At 38.0% G+C, this 16,300-nt stretch overlaps 1 protein-coding gene and 1 long non-coding RNA gene across 4 annotated transcripts in view; one reads left to right on the forward strand and one right to left on the reverse strand.

Annotated features, from left to right (window-relative positions):
• The window catches only part of TM2D1 (TM2 domain containing 1), a 41,081-nt gene that overhangs the window by 6,863 nt on the left and 17,918 nt on the right, over positions 1-16,300 (forward strand). For all 3 annotated transcript variants that reach the window (XM_029948590.1, XM_029948591.1, XM_029948588.1), the window contains exons 3-4: positions 7,573-7,681; positions 13,200-13,291. In XM_029948590.1, the coding sequence (XP_029804450.1) occupies positions 7,573-7,681; positions 13,200-13,291 (201 nt within the window). The remainder of the gene's footprint in view (positions 1-7,572; positions 7,682-13,199; positions 13,292-16,300) is intronic.
• On the reverse strand, positions 6,201-15,178 carry LOC115299229. The gene is made up of 3 exons (XR_003912055.1): positions 15,102-15,178; positions 7,523-7,736; positions 6,201-6,499 (listed from the first exon to the last, which is right to left on the reverse strand). It is a non-coding gene; the product is annotated as an uncharacterized LOC115299229 (long non-coding RNA).

Below are 16,300 nucleotides of genomic sequence, written 5' to 3' on the forward strand. Positions count from 1 at the left end.
AAAAAAAAAGAGTATGTCATTGTTAGACTTTCTTTGGAGATAATTTTAAGCTTACAGAAAAGTTGTAGGAAGAATAGGACAAAGAACACTGACACATCCTTTGCCCACATTCACCAGTTGTTAACACATTATTCTTGCTTTCTCATTGTGTGTTCATACGTGCTCTTGTCTCTCTCTCTGAATTTGTATATATTTTGTCCTTAACTATGTGTGTTTTTCCTATGAATAGAGAGATTCTAGTTGTTGTAAATTTCAGTAAATTTAATATTAATACAAATACTTCATTATCCATATTCTCACTTTACTAAATGACCTTAAGTAATGCCTTTATAGCATTTTTTTTTCCAGTACAGGATCCTAAGATCAGGTTTTGACCCCTAAATCTGATGGATCAAGGCTATAGTCCAGAGGGATGGTGTTAACCAGAGTAGGATCCCCAACCACCTACTCTCTGGGTCATTCCTTTTCACTGTTATGAAACTTTATTATTTCTGATAGTTTTTTTCCATGTAAAAAGCAGTGCTACTTTTGATAACTGAGAAATACTGTCTCCTTTGCTTACCAGTTTATATTGATCCATCTAAATCATAAACATTGGCCAGAATAAAACGTTACAGGAAAGCTATGAATTGCGTAGTTTTCAGGCTTATAGCATGTTGCTTAATTTTGTCTACCAGTTAACATGTATTGGTAACTGGCTTCCCTAGGCTCATTATATTGATTTGTTTATTTTTGCTTGTTCCTGAAATCAGTGTAAACGTGGAATTATGGTGTCATGGGAAGAGTACTGATGAAGAAGTAGTAAGTGTTAGCCTAGGACTTACAGAGTCTTACCTCCTTATGAAACTTTTGTCAACTCCTTTAATTTCTTTTTTTTTAATTGGTACAGCCACTTTATTTTATTTTTAAAAAACATTTTTTATGTTTATTATTGAGACAGAAACAGAGCATGAGTGGGGGAGGGTCAGAGAGAGAGGGAGACACAGAATCTAAAGCAGGCTCCAGGCTCTGAGCTGTCAGCACAGAACCTGATGCAGGGCTCAAACCCACAAATCGCGAGATCATGACCTGAGCCGAAGTCGGACGCGAAACTGACTGAGGCATCCAGGTGCCCCCTCATTTAAATTCTTAAAATCTCAGTTTTCATGTTGTGAAAGAAAAGTTTTGCCTACTGATAGGATTATTATAAATAAGGGTCAATGAGGCACTTGGCTGGCTCAGTCAGTAGAGCATGCAACCCTGGATTTCGGGGTCACGAGTTCAAGCCCCTTGTTGGGTGTAGAGATTACTTAAAAAAAAAAGAGTCAAAAGAAATTACCATAAAGTATGTGAAAACAAACTCTAGCGTTGTGGACTCCTTTTGATTAATTTCATTACACAAAATCTTCCATTACTAGTACTGCCACTTACAGTGTTATATTCATTTCTCATGTCAGATTCATTCTCTTAGTTTTCTCAATACTGAAGTTCTCTAATTTACGAGAGTAGGGAACCCAATTCTTGTTGAACAATTTTTGTAACCAAGTACCATGCTTTACACCATATGCTTGAGCATTATAAGAGTATTATCCACATTTCACAGATGACAAAAATAAGGATTAGTGAGGTTTTGTAATTTTCTCAAAGGAGCAATGTAGCTGAGTGACAGTTTGGAGTAAAACCCAGATTTCTCTGTCAATTCAAAGATTTTTTATTAAATCAACATTGATGTTTCTTTTATTTTATTTTCACATTAATCTCTCTATATTTGGAGCAACAGCTTATCCTTTCTTACTAAAGTACATAGTTTTCATACTTTAAAATAATTTGTATGCTTCTCTCAAATTTCTGGGAGCACTGTAGCACTGTTGGTTGCTTTCCTGAGGTTCTGAGCCCAGAACATTGGGCATTTTTCTCTTCTATGTCTCATGTCAAATACAAATCATTTCTTATAATAGAAATGATAAAATATCATTGAAAACTAAGATTACAAAATAGGGTATTCAAACAATTAATAGTAGCTAACTAAAAATGGAAAGGTGTGATTTCTTACTATTTAACATTTTAATGAGGCATTTTTACAACTCACCTGATCTTTTAAAATGTATAGGCCAGGTACCTGGGTGGCTCAGTCGGTTAAGCTGCAGACTTCAGCTCAGGTCATGATCTTATGGTTCATAGGTTCAAGCCCCGCGTCTGGCTGTGTGCTGACAGCTCGGAGCCTGGAGCCAGTTTCTGATTCTGTGTTTCCCTCTCTCTGACCCTCCTCTGCTCACCATCTGTGTGTGTCTCTCTCTCAAAAATAAAAATAAAATGTTAACAAAATTAAAAATAAAATGTATAGGAAACTGTCATCTCTAAAACCAGTGCATTAGGGAAGGTGTATTGGACAATAACGCCAACTGGAATCACAATTACAGTGTTTCACATTGCAGCTCTCTCTTTAAGATCTGATTTCAGGTAGTCTGCAGGAAGAGCTCACAAGGCTGTAAGACAAGTAGTGATAGGTTCGAACTGAGCAAGTAAGTGCAAGGTGATACATTCTGAGGAAAACTATCCAAAATTTAGCAGTAGAATTCTGTTTTATGGCACAGCCACGCCAGAACTTACTGCTTTGAGGATTTAAAAAAAGTTAAAGGTACATTTTGAGGGAAAGCTTGTGTTTATCGATTTCTTGCAGATCACTTCTTTATGAAGAAAGAATGGTCCTCATGAAGGCAAAAAGCTAACTTTTTAAACCAGACATCTCTTTGATTTATATGTCTGATGCCTAAAACCCTTGTGCATGTACTCCTGGAGGTAGACAGAGCTATCCAAGAGGTAAACAGGTATAATTGTTGAATTACTTTCCTAAGACTATTATAACAGTGTTACAGAGTAGATGCCCTAAAGCAACAGACATTTACTATCTCGGTTCTGGAGGCTAGAAATCTGAAATCAAATGTCAGGGCTCCTTCTCAAACTCTGGGTGGCAAATTTCCTTCCCTCTTCTGACCCGCTGATGGTGGCCGGCAATTGTTGGTGTTCCCAAACTTGTAACTGCATCAGTCTGGTCTCTGCCTCTGCCTTCATATAGCATTCTCCCTGCATGTCTTCATATCATCTTCTCCCTGTGTGTATGAGTGTAATTTCCCCTATTTAGGACAGTAGTCGTCTTGGATTAGGGCCCACCCTATGACCTTATTTTAATTTGGATAAATCTGCAAAGACCCCATTTCCAAATAAGGTCACACTCTGAGGTACTAAGGGTTAGTACTTACACATACCTTTTGGTTGGGGGGGGCATAATTCAGCCCATAACAGGTGTCTTTAAAGGAATTGATTTCCACAACATCAAATATTATATGTTTACTTTTCCTAAAATTGATGTAAAATTTCTGAATTTTAAATAGTTGCTTTTTTATATCCTTTGTTGGGTAGATGGCTATTCAATTGCTGTGGTATTTACAAGAGACTGTTAGGGCGCCTGAGTGGCCCAGTTGGTTAAATGTCGGACCTCGGCTCAGGTCATGATCTCATAGTTCGTGGGTTTGAGCCCCGTATTGGGCTCTCTGCTGGCAGCTCAGAGCCTGGAGCCTATTTCCGATTCTGTGTGTTCCTCTCTCAGTCCCTCCCCTGCTCATGATCTTAAAAAAAAAAAAAGCGCGCGCACGAGAGAGAGAGAGAGAGAGAGAGAGAGAGAGAGAGAGAGAGAGACAGACTCTTAAATACTGAGGATGGATGAGGGAGTGGGGAAGAGGGGAAAATGGGTGATGGGCATTGAAGAGGGCACTTGTTGGGATGAGCACTGGGTGAGCCAGTTTGACAATAAATTATATTTTAAAAATTGCTGTGGTATTTAGATTCCATTGTAAAGAGTGCTATAATATTTAAATTTTAATGGCAGTATTTATAATATGCTGGAAATTATATTTTTCCAACCATTTAAATCCATGATGAAAAACTTTAGATATCAATTTAAAATGTGTAAGGGAGTACCTATTTGTAGAAAGCCATTTAAGGGAGTGCGTGAGCAAATTTTTTGAAGACCCTTTGATCTAGAGCAGGGTTTTTCAACCTTGGGATTATTGATGTTTCAGATTAAGGAATTCTTTATTGTGAGGAGTGTGTTTTATGCATTATAGGATGTTTAGGAGTATTCCTGGCCTCTACCCACTAGGTGCCAGTAGCAGCTCCCCAGAGATGACAACCAAAAGTGTCTTCAGACATTGGCAAATGTCCCTTGGGGAGCAAAATTGCTCTTGGTCATTGAAATAGCATATATTGATCTCCTTTCAGTCAGTAATGTAGAATATACATACATTAGCATTTCAGAAGTTTACTCATCTCAGTTTTTTTAAAGCTTATTTATTTTGAGAGAGAATGTGAAGAGAATGGGGAGGGGCAGAGAGAATGAGGAAGAGATAATCCCAAGCAGGTTCTGCACTATCAATACAAAGCCCAACATGGGGCTTGAACCCATGATTCATGAGATCATGATCTGAGCCAAAGTCAAGGGTTGACGCTTTAAGTGACTGAGCTACCCAGGTACCCCTGCTAATCTCAATTTTGAGATATAGCTCTAGACATGACGTAAGATGGCAGATTTTCAAGAGGTATCACCTAAGGGTATTGACAATAATTTCCTCAAAAACATCAGTACATTTTATCCCAGTATCCTATATCCAAACAGCTACATATAAATTGTTAATTTTTGTCCCATCTCTGTAAATTAGAAGTCCTTGCTTATATATGAAGTTAAGAAATGGCTGTATGGAAAGTCTATGTTTTATAAAAGTTCTTAAAAAAATTTTTTTTAATGTTTATCTTGAGAGAGAGAGCGAGAAAGCAAACGTGAGGGGCAAAGAGAGAAGGAGACAGAGGTTCTGAGGCAGGCTCTGCACTGACATGGGGCTCAATCTCACGAACTGTGAGATCATGACCTGAGCTGAAATGGAGAGTCAGATGCTCAACCAACTGAGCCATTCAGGCACCCCTGTTTTGTAAAAGTTCTTATTGAAGACTTTCTCTGTGTTTCCCTTGGGTCATGAACCAAACAAACCACATTCCCATGGTTGCTCAGAGGTGAATTGGAATGCTTTCTTTCAGTTCTATCACAAGAGCTCTGTAAAGCTTTTTGTCTTAATTGCCAGGAAGCTCTGACCTAAATCTGTGGTCCAATTACAATGTCTTCTCTTTCTCATTTCCTAGTACAGTCGACCCTTGAACAATGCAAGGATTAGGGGAGCTGACTCCTATGCAATCAAAACTCTGTATTTGACTTTTGATTCCTCCAGAACTTAACTACTAATAGCCTACTGTTGACTGGAAGATTTATCAATAACAGTAGATTAACACACACTTTGTATGTTATATGTATTATATACTATATTGAAACATAAAGTAAGCTAGGGAAAAGAATGTTATTAGAAATATTGTGAGGAGGGACACCTGGGTAGCTCAGTTGGTTAATATCCAACTTCAGCTCAGGTCGTTGTCTCGCAGTTATGAGTTCGAGCCCTGCGTGAGGCTCCATGCTGACAGCTTGGAACCTGGAGCCTGCTTCAGATTCTATGTCTCCTTTTCTCTCTGCCCCTCCTCTGTGCTCGCTCTTAAAAATAAATAAACATTAAACTACATTTTAATTTAAAAAAGAATATCATAAGGAAAATGTATTTTACAGTACTGTATCTGTTGGAAAAAAATCCACATATAGGTATACCTATACAGTTCAAACCTGTGTTGTTCAAGAGTCGGGTGTATATTATTTCTTCACACTTACTCTTCCCTTCATTTTATTACTTTTTTTGCTTGTTTAAATGGTTCTCAATTATACTGAATCTGTGGATTTTAGTGTAAGACCTTGTTTCAGAAATTTAAATACATTAAATAAATTAAGTCTATGGGTGACATAGTTTGAACTTTCAGTAGCCCAACAAAAGTGTGCAAAGTCATTATACATTTTTTGATGTCATTTGGACAATGATTTGTTGGAAATCATAAGATAATGTAGACAGAAAATGTATACCATTTTCCTCTCGTGATAAAACTCTAGGGTCTCTTTTAGACTATGACACAAGTTTCAATCTTCATTTTCTCAAAAAAAAAAAAACCCCTGTAATTATTGATCCTAAACATAGAGATAAGCAGTTACTGAAACTAGCCTAAAAACTTTAATACCTTTTATCAGAAATGGTGAAGGTGGAAAAGGCACTAACATTTATCAAATAACTACTACATGCTGAGGTTTGTGCTAGGTACGTTGTAGCATATTTAATCCCCACAGTGGTCCTATAACGTAGGTGATCTTGGTGCTATTTTTTATCTACCAGGAACCTAAGGTTCTGAAAGAGGCAATGCACAGATAGGTCATTCATGTCCCAAAGTTCTTGCTCTTTACACAATGAGGCTGTAAAGGTCTCAGGACTGCCTGCCTAGCACATAGTAAGCTGTCTAAGTATTACTTCCTCTTCTTATGTCATCTGGGGTATAAGTAAAGATCCAAAATGTCAAACGTTGAAATGGTGTACTGCATCAATTCCTGGAGGGAATAGAGAAACAAATACATTTAGAATAATCTAAATGATTAGACCTGGCTCAGTCTGTAGAGCATACAACTCTTTTCTCTTATTTTATTTTTTAGAGAGCGAGACCACACAAGCAGGAAAGAGGAGTAGAGGGAGAGGGAGAATCTCAAGCAGGCTCCATGCTCAGTGAGGAGCTTGGCATGAGACTCAATCCCATGACTCTGGGATCATGACCTGAGCTGAAATCAAGAGTTGGAGTTGGTGCCTGGCGGGGGCTCAGTCAGTTAAGTGTTGGACTTCAGCTCAGTTCATGATCTCACAGTTTGTAGGTCTGAGCCCAGCATTGGGCTCTGTGCTGACAGCTTAGAGCCTGGGCCCTGGTCCAGATTCTGTGTCTTCCTCTTCCTCTGCCTCTCCCCTGCTTGCACTCTGTCTCTCTCTCTTACAAAAATAAATAAACATTAAAAAAAAAAAGAGTCAGACAGTTGGCCGATTGAGCCACCAGGCACCCCAGAGCATGCAACTCTTGATCTTGGGGTTATGAGTTCAAGCCCCAACTTGGGCATAGAGAGTACGTAATTAATAAACAAATTAAATTTTAAAAATAGAATAATCTGTTTAGAATAGATGAAAAGAATCTTAGTTTATAGTAACTGTCTTCTGCAAGAGTTGTTATAAACTGAAAATACAAAGTCAGATCATATTAAATTTAATGAATCACCCAATGAGTTATTAGCAAATTTGAGTATTCTTTACCCTAAAGATGAAGTAAAGGGCAGTTATACTGTGCAATTCTTTCCTTGTCACCTTTGTCAGAGGCGAGAGATTGAAGTAGATGGGCCACGCATCTGACCTGATGTGACAATTCTTACATGTCTGTATTAAGACCACTATATCATATTATCCTTTATCTTGCACATGTATATATATACTTAGGTATTTCTATCTGAAGTCTCATGTCAGATATTATATTGGGATGTGGTTTGTTAAAATTTTATATTTTGTGATTTTTGCTAGTCTTAACCATAATTACATACCTTTCCTGCAGAAAAAAAAACAATGGTTTCTTGCTTTTTTCTGCCTTTAGTTCCTTGTTTTCCAGCACCCAACATAACTTGTAAAGATTTCAGTGGCAATGAAACACATTTTACTGGGAGTGAAGTTGGTTTTCTCAAGCCTATATCTTGCCGAAACGTGTAAGTCCATTACTGACACTAAATGTTCAGATTACTTGCCTGTGTTGTATCTTGACTGCATGGAGCAAAGAGATAAAGAATTAATTTGTGGGGAAAACCCTACACTAATATAACTTACCTTTTCTGCCCATGTCAGAAAACCTCTGTATTAAGGGAGTGCCGTTATATAAATACAGTTCACCACCAAGCAAAGCATAGTAGTTCACTATGTGGAATAAATAAAGACTGTGAATAGCCTCATGCCATGTTAATTCGGTCCATTTATACCACTAAATGAGTTATGAAAAATTCTCTTTTTAAAATGTGGGGGTTTTCTAGAGTACAAACGAGGGATCGTGTACCTGTAGTGTTAAAAGAATGTTGATTATTAATCATTTGCATATTAAGGACATTTTGAAATTTTTCATTCTTGGTAATAGGTATGGAGATGAATGCTTAAACAGCATTCAAAAGTTTATTTGGGATATTAAAACAAGTGGCTTATTAAGAGTGTTCTTTATTTTTAAAAATGTTTTTAAATGTTTTTATTTATTTTTGAGAGAGAGAGAGAGAGAGAGAGAGAGAGATAGGGCACAAGTGGTGGGAGTGGGTGGGTGGAAAGAGAAGAAGAAAGACACAGAATCCAAAACAGGCTCCAGGCTCTGAGCTTTCAGCACAGAGAGCCTGATGTGGGGCGCAAACTCATGAGCCATGAGATCATGACCTGAGCAGAAGTCAGATGCTTAACCCACTGTGTCACCCAGGTGCCCCAAGAGTGCTCTTTGTTTCAAGAACTTTTGAGTTTGCCTTTTATTCTTGCTGTAGTAAAACTAACATCGTATTCATGTTTCTGCTTTGTACTAAAAACATGATTTAGTTTCACCCATTTTATTAATTGGTGGTACTATATTTTTACCATTTAACTGTACATTGTTACATTTTAGTTGATAGTACCTATTTGCACTTGTATCAAGGAATAACCACTGTTATTTCTTTTCTCTCTCTCTTTTCTTTCTTTTTTTCTTACTATTTGGCTATTTCTACCAGTTCTATTAGAATTCCTAGAAGATACTAGTAGTCTTATTTTTGACCCTATTTCACTGAGCTAATGAGGGGGCTTTAGATTCTATCTTGCTGTGTAATCCTAAGCCAATCACTTAAGCTTTTTTGGGTTTGAAGATTTTTCATTAGTAAAGTAAAAATTGCTAAAAGGGATTACTTCACAAGTACTTAGAAATGGTTTAGCCAAGTTTTAAATTTATAGATTGCTATTTCTACCATAAAAAATCCAAATGACAATTTATTAAGTGTTGGTCCAAGATATAGATTATAGTATAACAACTAAGAAAATCATCTGCTGAGAATAGCTAACCACTCAGGTTGGACTTGGAAGTTTATATTATTTGTTATGGTAACACCACAGTGGTCTGTTAACTCAATTTCCAAGTTAGTTCTGATTTCTTTTCTGTGTCTCTGGGTACATTAGGCTCAGTGCAACTGAGCTACACTAATCATGCTCACAAAACACTGACGTCAGTGATGAGGAGAAATGTAATTATCAGAGAAACCAGATACTCACAAGTATGCTGGCCAAGTTATTCCCCTCCTATAGTAAAATCTACAATTCTAAAATAGAATTCACTTACTAAACATTGAATCAGAACAAGGGGAGTTAAATTGATGGGCAATTTTAATGATAAGTCACAAAATTAAGATCAACTCATAAGTCATTTTTCTATAGCAGGATATTCAGTACATGTCTACCAAAGAGCCAGCTGCTGGTCAGGTACTGAATACTCACTGACCGATTCTTACTCACTGACAGATTCTTACTCACTGGGTGTTCCTTTTCTACTTTACACATTTTCCTTCTACTCCTGTTAGCATGTTCTTTTTCAAACTGTATATAACATTGATAGCTGATTAAAACTCCTGTCTTAATATTGCAGATATAGTCATTCTCTAATGTATTCTCCAGCAACTAAAGTCTAGCAACCATGTCTGATTGATTACCAAGCCACACACCTATTTATACTAGCCAACTATTTTGGTTGGAGCCGGCTAACTGCTGTAACAGATGTCTTTAGAATTTCAGTGGCTTAACACAATAAAAGTTATTTCCCATTCACATCATGGTCCAGTGGTGTTGGCTTGGAGGTCTGGATGGGGTAAGGGGGTGATTGTTGCTCCATGCAGTCATGCCAGAGCCTTGCTCCTTTCATCTTGTGGCTTTGCTTCCTCGAGTTCTCAGAGTCCTTTCTATTCAGCCAGCAAGTGAGAAAGAGGAAAAGGAACCCCATACAAGAGTGTTTATGGGCCAGATCTAGAAATGGCACACATCACTTGTGTCCTTGTTACATTGGGCAAAACTCAGTTATGATTGCAAGGTGGGCTAGAATACCGAGCTTAGCTATACATCTGTGAGCAAGAGAGCAAGAGTTCAGTGAACAATTAGACAATCTGCTACACCACTCATTTTCAGATTATTCTTTAAGGTTGTTTAATATATAGATAATTGTGTTTCCAATTTCACTTTCCTTTCCAGCCAAGCTTTTTGAAAGACTTGTTCCTACAATGGTTCCCTTTCATGAGTTTTTCTGTCTAATGTAGTAAAACTTTGGGCCATGCTGAAATATGCTGCTATATCAAATAGATCTTTATAGTCCATATCTTAGTCTTTCTACAGCATTTGGCATTCCCTTCTCTTAAAATACTTCTTTCCTTGACTTGTGGTATAAAGCGCTCTTCTATTTCCTTGATTCCTCTTCTTTTTTCCTTAAATCTTGCTATCCCCAAGATTATATCTTTGGTCCTGTTCTCTTTTTCATTCATTCCCTCTTTGGCTTCTCTCGCCATTTTTATGTATATTAAGGTCCCAAACTGAACCTATCATCTTTTCCTTCAAATCATATTCTCCTTTGTCTTAGTGAATGGCATCTGTTACTCAGTTTCTTAAGCTGAAACTTTGGAGTCATTCTTGACTTGTCCTTTTCCCTCATTCCCCATGTTTAGCATGGTTGCTTCTGCCTTCTTTGTATTTCCCAATTTTGTTCACATTACTCTCCTACTACTGGCTAGTAGGTGATAGCTTAAGTTTCCTAAAAGCTTACTAATTTATTTCTCTACTTCTAGTCTGGTGCCCCATTCCAGTGTAGATGGAACACCCCAGCCTTCAGTGTAAAATCTGACATCCTTATAATCTTCGGGTTATAACAAAAGTTATGGATCTTTGGGCCACCTGTCACCCCCCCCCCATCTTCCCCAAAATGTCCTAATTGTGAGTGAAATGCAAAAAAACATAGGATTATAAGCAGGAGATGGACATAATCAGATTTCACATTAAAGTGATAACTCCCACTACTTCTCTGTTTCTTTATTTCTCTTTTTCAGCAAGTCTCCTTCAAAGAGTTGTCTGATGCTCCCGAACTTCAATTTTTTTTCATTCCAGGCATTCTGAAGTCTGCTTTGTTTGGTCTTTTTCCTGTACCACATCACCAAAATTGTCCTTGCTGAGGTCACTAATGAATGCCTCTTGACTAAATTTGGTGGTAAATTCTCAGCCATTACTTAAGTGATCCATAGTCACGTTTAGCAAAATTGATCACTCTGTTCTTTTTTAATACATGGCACAGTCTTCACTTGACTTCCAGGATACCACTCTTCTAGTTTTACTTCTCTCTTAGTGCTAGCTCTTTCTCAGACTCCTTTTTCTCTTTTTCCAGCCCAGCCTTTTCTCCTCTTAATTTCTTAATATTGGAGTATATTAGGGCTCAGTCTGTGAATCTTTTTTTTTTTTTTTTGTCTTGTCTATCTGTTCTCACATGGAAATATCCTGGTTTTAAAACCTCGGTATATGCTTGTAACTCCCTAATGTATATCTCCAGCCCAGACTTCTCTCTCTAACTCTAGACTTGTATATCCAGCTGTCTTTTGGAGAACTCAACTTGAATGTCTGATAAACATCTTAAACTCACATGGCCAACAGTGAAATCCTGAGCATCCTTCCAAGGTCTAGTTTATCCTCAGCCTTACCCAACTCAGTTAATGCTTGTTTTTATCCCTCTAGTTACTTAGAACAAAATCTTTAGCTTTTTTCATACTCCTTTTTTCTTTCATATCCTAAATTGAATACATCAGGAAATCCAGATGTTGTACTTCAGAATATATCCAGAATCTGATCACTTCTCAGTGTTGCCTTTGCTATTAGTCCAGGTCAAGCCACTATTAATTTTTATCTGGATTACGGCAAGAGCCTTCAGAGCCCTTTGTCCCTGTGGTAGTTCAAATTTGTTCAGCAAATTCATCCCTCTCAATTACTATTAACTTGGCAATGTATACTTTTCACTCTATTGATTTGGGGCTTGACCCTCGGGTTGTATTTGGCTTGTGTAATGCACTCCAGTAGGAAACAAGGAGAGGCTTAAATGTGCTTGTGAGGTTTAGCTTTCCTCTTGAACCTTGGTGACATGCTCTGCAGAGGACTTGCCCCAGGTAAGTACTACACCTTCAGCTTGCGCCCTAGAAGAACTGAAGAGGAGCTGATTTGAACTAAATAGTAGCCTGGATTCAAACGGAGCCTGACGTTAGCCTGAAGCAGCATCTCCTGGCTGAGCCCACTCTGCATCAGCTGAACCACAGCCAGTTGCAGTCTAGGAATGTGAGAATCGGTCTCGTTATGAGCCACAGAGACTTAGGATGGTTTGTTACACAATGTTATCGTGACAGTAACTCACAAGTACTCCCCTACGGTCTGTTTTCAGCACAGCAGCTAGAGTAATTATTGTAAAATCTAAATCAGATCATACTACATGTTTACTTAAAACGTAGTAGCAGCTTCCCATATCTTTCAGAGTAAACACCAAAGTCTTTACACTGATATTCATGGCCATACATGATTTGCCCGTTTTGCCCCTTATTATCTCTCTGACCTCAGCTTCTACTCTTCTTCTATTCTCTAATTCCACTCCTGTTACACTGGCCTTCTTTATAGTCTTCAAACACGGCAGGTATGCTGCCCTTGCCACTGTCCTTGCCACGGTGGTTACTTTTGCCTGAGGCACTCTTCCCTTAGAGCTATGGGTAGCTCACTCACTCACTGACTTCCCTCAGGTCTTTGGGCATATGCCACCTTCTCAATGATGCCTACTCTTATTACCCTGTTCATATCTTACATCACCTTATTATGTCTACCCCGGCATTCTGAATTCTCTAAATGTCCTGCTCCACTTCTCCTTTACATAGCGTTTATGACTTTCTAACATAACATATGATTTACTTTTAAAATACATTTATTTTTGTTGCTTGCTGCCTGTAGGTTGAATGCTCTTTAGGGGCAAGGATCTTTGTTTCTTTTGTTTATTAATATATCCCAATAGCCTAGAATAGTGCCTGGCATGCAGTAGCCACCCAATAGGCATTCATTAAATGAATGAATGAATGAACAAATTAACAAATAAGTATTAATTCATAGTTTTATTTCCTGAAATGTTTACATGTTGAAAATACATGTGTATAACACTCAGGTTCTAATTTTGTACAGAAACGGCTATTCATACAAAGTGGCAGTTGCGCTATCTCTTTTTCTTGGATGGTTGGGAGCTGATCGGTTTTACCTTGGATACCCTGCCTTGGGTGAGTATGGTTCATAAAATAAATAAATAAATAAATAAAATTCCTCGTGAAATTTATATGGTAGGTAAATGTACCTATTCTTATAGATCAAATCTCTGCATACTATTAATAGGTCCAAGTTCCAAGTAACTGAAGTTGAATAGTTAATGTTCTTCTGTGAATATAGAGCTAGCTGTTAGCTCTACAATTCAGCTTGGGCAAGAAATTTTGACTTTTCCTTTATTTTCATCTTTCTGAAAACACACAAAATAGTATAGATACTTCCTTGGGACAATAGGCTTGAGCTGTCATTGCTAGTACTGGGCAACATGGTGGACATTTAATAAATTTTTTATGAATAAATGCATATCCCTTCTATCCCTCTAAGAATACTTGCCTTCTTCCTGAGCCTCTGTCAGTGTTCTCTTGGGAATAGAAGCTGCTTCTTTTCAGGAGAAGTTGGAATTGGAACTCCAGGAACCGGCATGAGCTGGTATAGAACCTGACTTAGTACCCTTAGCATCCCCCCCTACATGCTCCTTCTATCTATAACCTTCACATTGACCATAGTTACTAATGCTTGTGAAAACTGTATTTGATGATAGCTTTTGTTTGAACAATACTTTTGTATGCCTACCTTTATTTAAGCCTTATAGCTCTCTGACTTTATCAACCTCTTTAAATCATCTTTACCAGGTAGGGAGATTGTCACCAGAGAGGTTAAGGAATTTATTCACTCTAGAGGCCTTGCTTTATTCTGTGACATATTTGTTGTTATCATCCTTGTTTTATGGATAGGGAAATTGTCACGAGATTAAGAGATTTACCCAAGGACACTCAGCTAGTGACCTGAATGTGAACCCAAATTTTCTGGCTCAAGAGATCATACTTTATTTACGGTAGTACTCTACTTCCTTGTTAACCCTGTACTGAGCAAAATTGAAAGCTTCTGGATGTTCTACTTTCCAGCTAGCAAGGCTAACCTTATTCTTTCCATGTTGCTACCCACCAGTGATCAAAGAGGAATCTTTACTGTGGTGTTAGTGGGAAGTATGTTTCTGACAGCCTTACCTGGAACTCACAAATTTGTTTAGTTAACATTTATTCAACATCGTTAAGTAAGTAAGTATTCTGGAAATAATGATGAAGATCACAGTTCTTATTGGTTAAGACCGTATGAAACCATATATGCACAGAAGGCCTCAGAGTTGCTAAAATAACCCTTTAGTCTAACTTTCTTTTTAGATGATAGATAGATGGACAAAAGGAAGGATGGACAGTTGGACAGAGAAATGAGATTCATAATGAGAAAGTAAAATGATAGGGTGATGATAAGAATACACCCAAAGCCTTCTGGCTTTATCCTTGTATTTTCTTTTTTTTTTTTTTTAAGTTTATTTATTTATTTTGAGAGAGAGAGAGAGAGAGAGATAGGATAAGCTGGAGAGGGGCAGAGAGGGGGACAGAGGATCTGAAGCAGGCTCTGTGCTGACAGCAGAGATCCTCATGCAGGGCTCCAACTCATGAACTGGGAGATTGTGACCTGAGCCAAAGTCAGGTGCTTAATCGACTGAGCCCCCCGGATGCCCCCTCCTATATTTTCTTTGTTTTTAATTTTTACTTATTTATTTTTGAGAGAGAGTGAGTGATGTGCAAGCATGAGCAGGGGAGAGGGAGAGAGAGAATCCAAAGCAGGCTCTGTGCTGTCAACACAGAATCCAATGTGGTGCAATAAGGGGCTTGATTTTACCAACTGTAAGATCATGACCTGAGCTGAAATCAAGACTCAGACGCTTAGCTGACCAAACCACCCCGGTGCTCAGGTACCTACCTCTTGTATGCCGTCTTTACAAAGATGGAATTACACAGGAGCACCTAGGTGGCTCAGTCAACGAAGCGTGTCTTAGGTTCAGCCCAAGTCATGATCTCACTGTGAGTTCGAGCCCTGCATTGTGCTGTCAGCAGAGCCTGCTAGGGATTCTCTCTCTCCCTCTTTCTGGTTTTCCCCTACTTGCTTGCTCTCTCAAAATAAATAAACTTTCAAAAAATTTAAATATAAAATTATGCAGAATTATGTATATATTTTGGGAAGATTTCTAACTTTTAGAAAGTTTTTAAAAACATTAGGAGGGAAGGAGAAGCACTGTTCTTTACAACAGTTTATTCTGTGATGATTCTGAAGAGTAAATTTATTTTAAATATTTGGCCTAACGAGTGATTTTTTGGTTTTTTGTGATATGTGTTGAATGAGCTGTCATGTCAGATGTGTAAGTTAATGTTTTTGTCTTGCTGCACCACATAATAATATGTTAGTATGTATATTGTGAATTTTTCTTCCTGCAAAGTAAAATTCTAGGTAATAAAGCTCTGTATAGTGGCTCTGGTTAGTGAATGTTAGTTTCCTGCCAGGAGCTACCTTTCTCTGGCCACTGCTGCTCCAAAATATTACTAGCTTCAGTCAAAGAGATTCCATTGGAGGCTGAGATTCCATAAACTTGCAAGTGTAATTTTTTAAAATTTATTTGGTTTTGAGAGAGAGAGTACGTGCAGAGAGAGAGAGAGGGGCAGAGAGAGAGGGAGAGAGAATCCCAAGCAGCCTTCACACCATCAGCCCAGAGCCTGATGCAGGGCTCAGTCCCACAACCCTGGGATCATGACCTGAGCCGAAATAAGAGCCAGACGCTCAACCGGCCAAGCCACCCAGGCACGGTGCAAGTGTAATTTTTAACATTCAACATTATGCTTCAGTGTAAAAGTTTTTTTTTTAATCTTTAAATAACTTACTTTATTATCACAATAATCTTTGGGTGTTCATTAGTTCAACAAATATTTTGACTGTTGGCTTAAGATAGAACCTTCTCAAGATTAAGTCTGTCATTTCTTATTACTGCTTTCCAGCTTATGAGTTGTTGTTATTGTCTTGTCTTTTATTTTCTTTAGTCTGTTGGGTTTGCTGACTTTTAAAATTCCTTACCATCTTTTAGTGGGATCTTGGAGTGAGAGGAGCTAAGTGGGCATGTCAAATTATTG

The sequence above is a fragment of the Suricata suricatta genome, chromosome 8, assembly GCF_006229205.1.
Source record: "Suricata suricatta isolate VVHF042 chromosome 8, meerkat_22Aug2017_6uvM2_HiC, whole genome shotgun sequence".
Taxonomy (NCBI): domain Eukaryota; kingdom Metazoa; phylum Chordata; class Mammalia; order Carnivora; family Herpestidae; genus Suricata; species Suricata suricatta.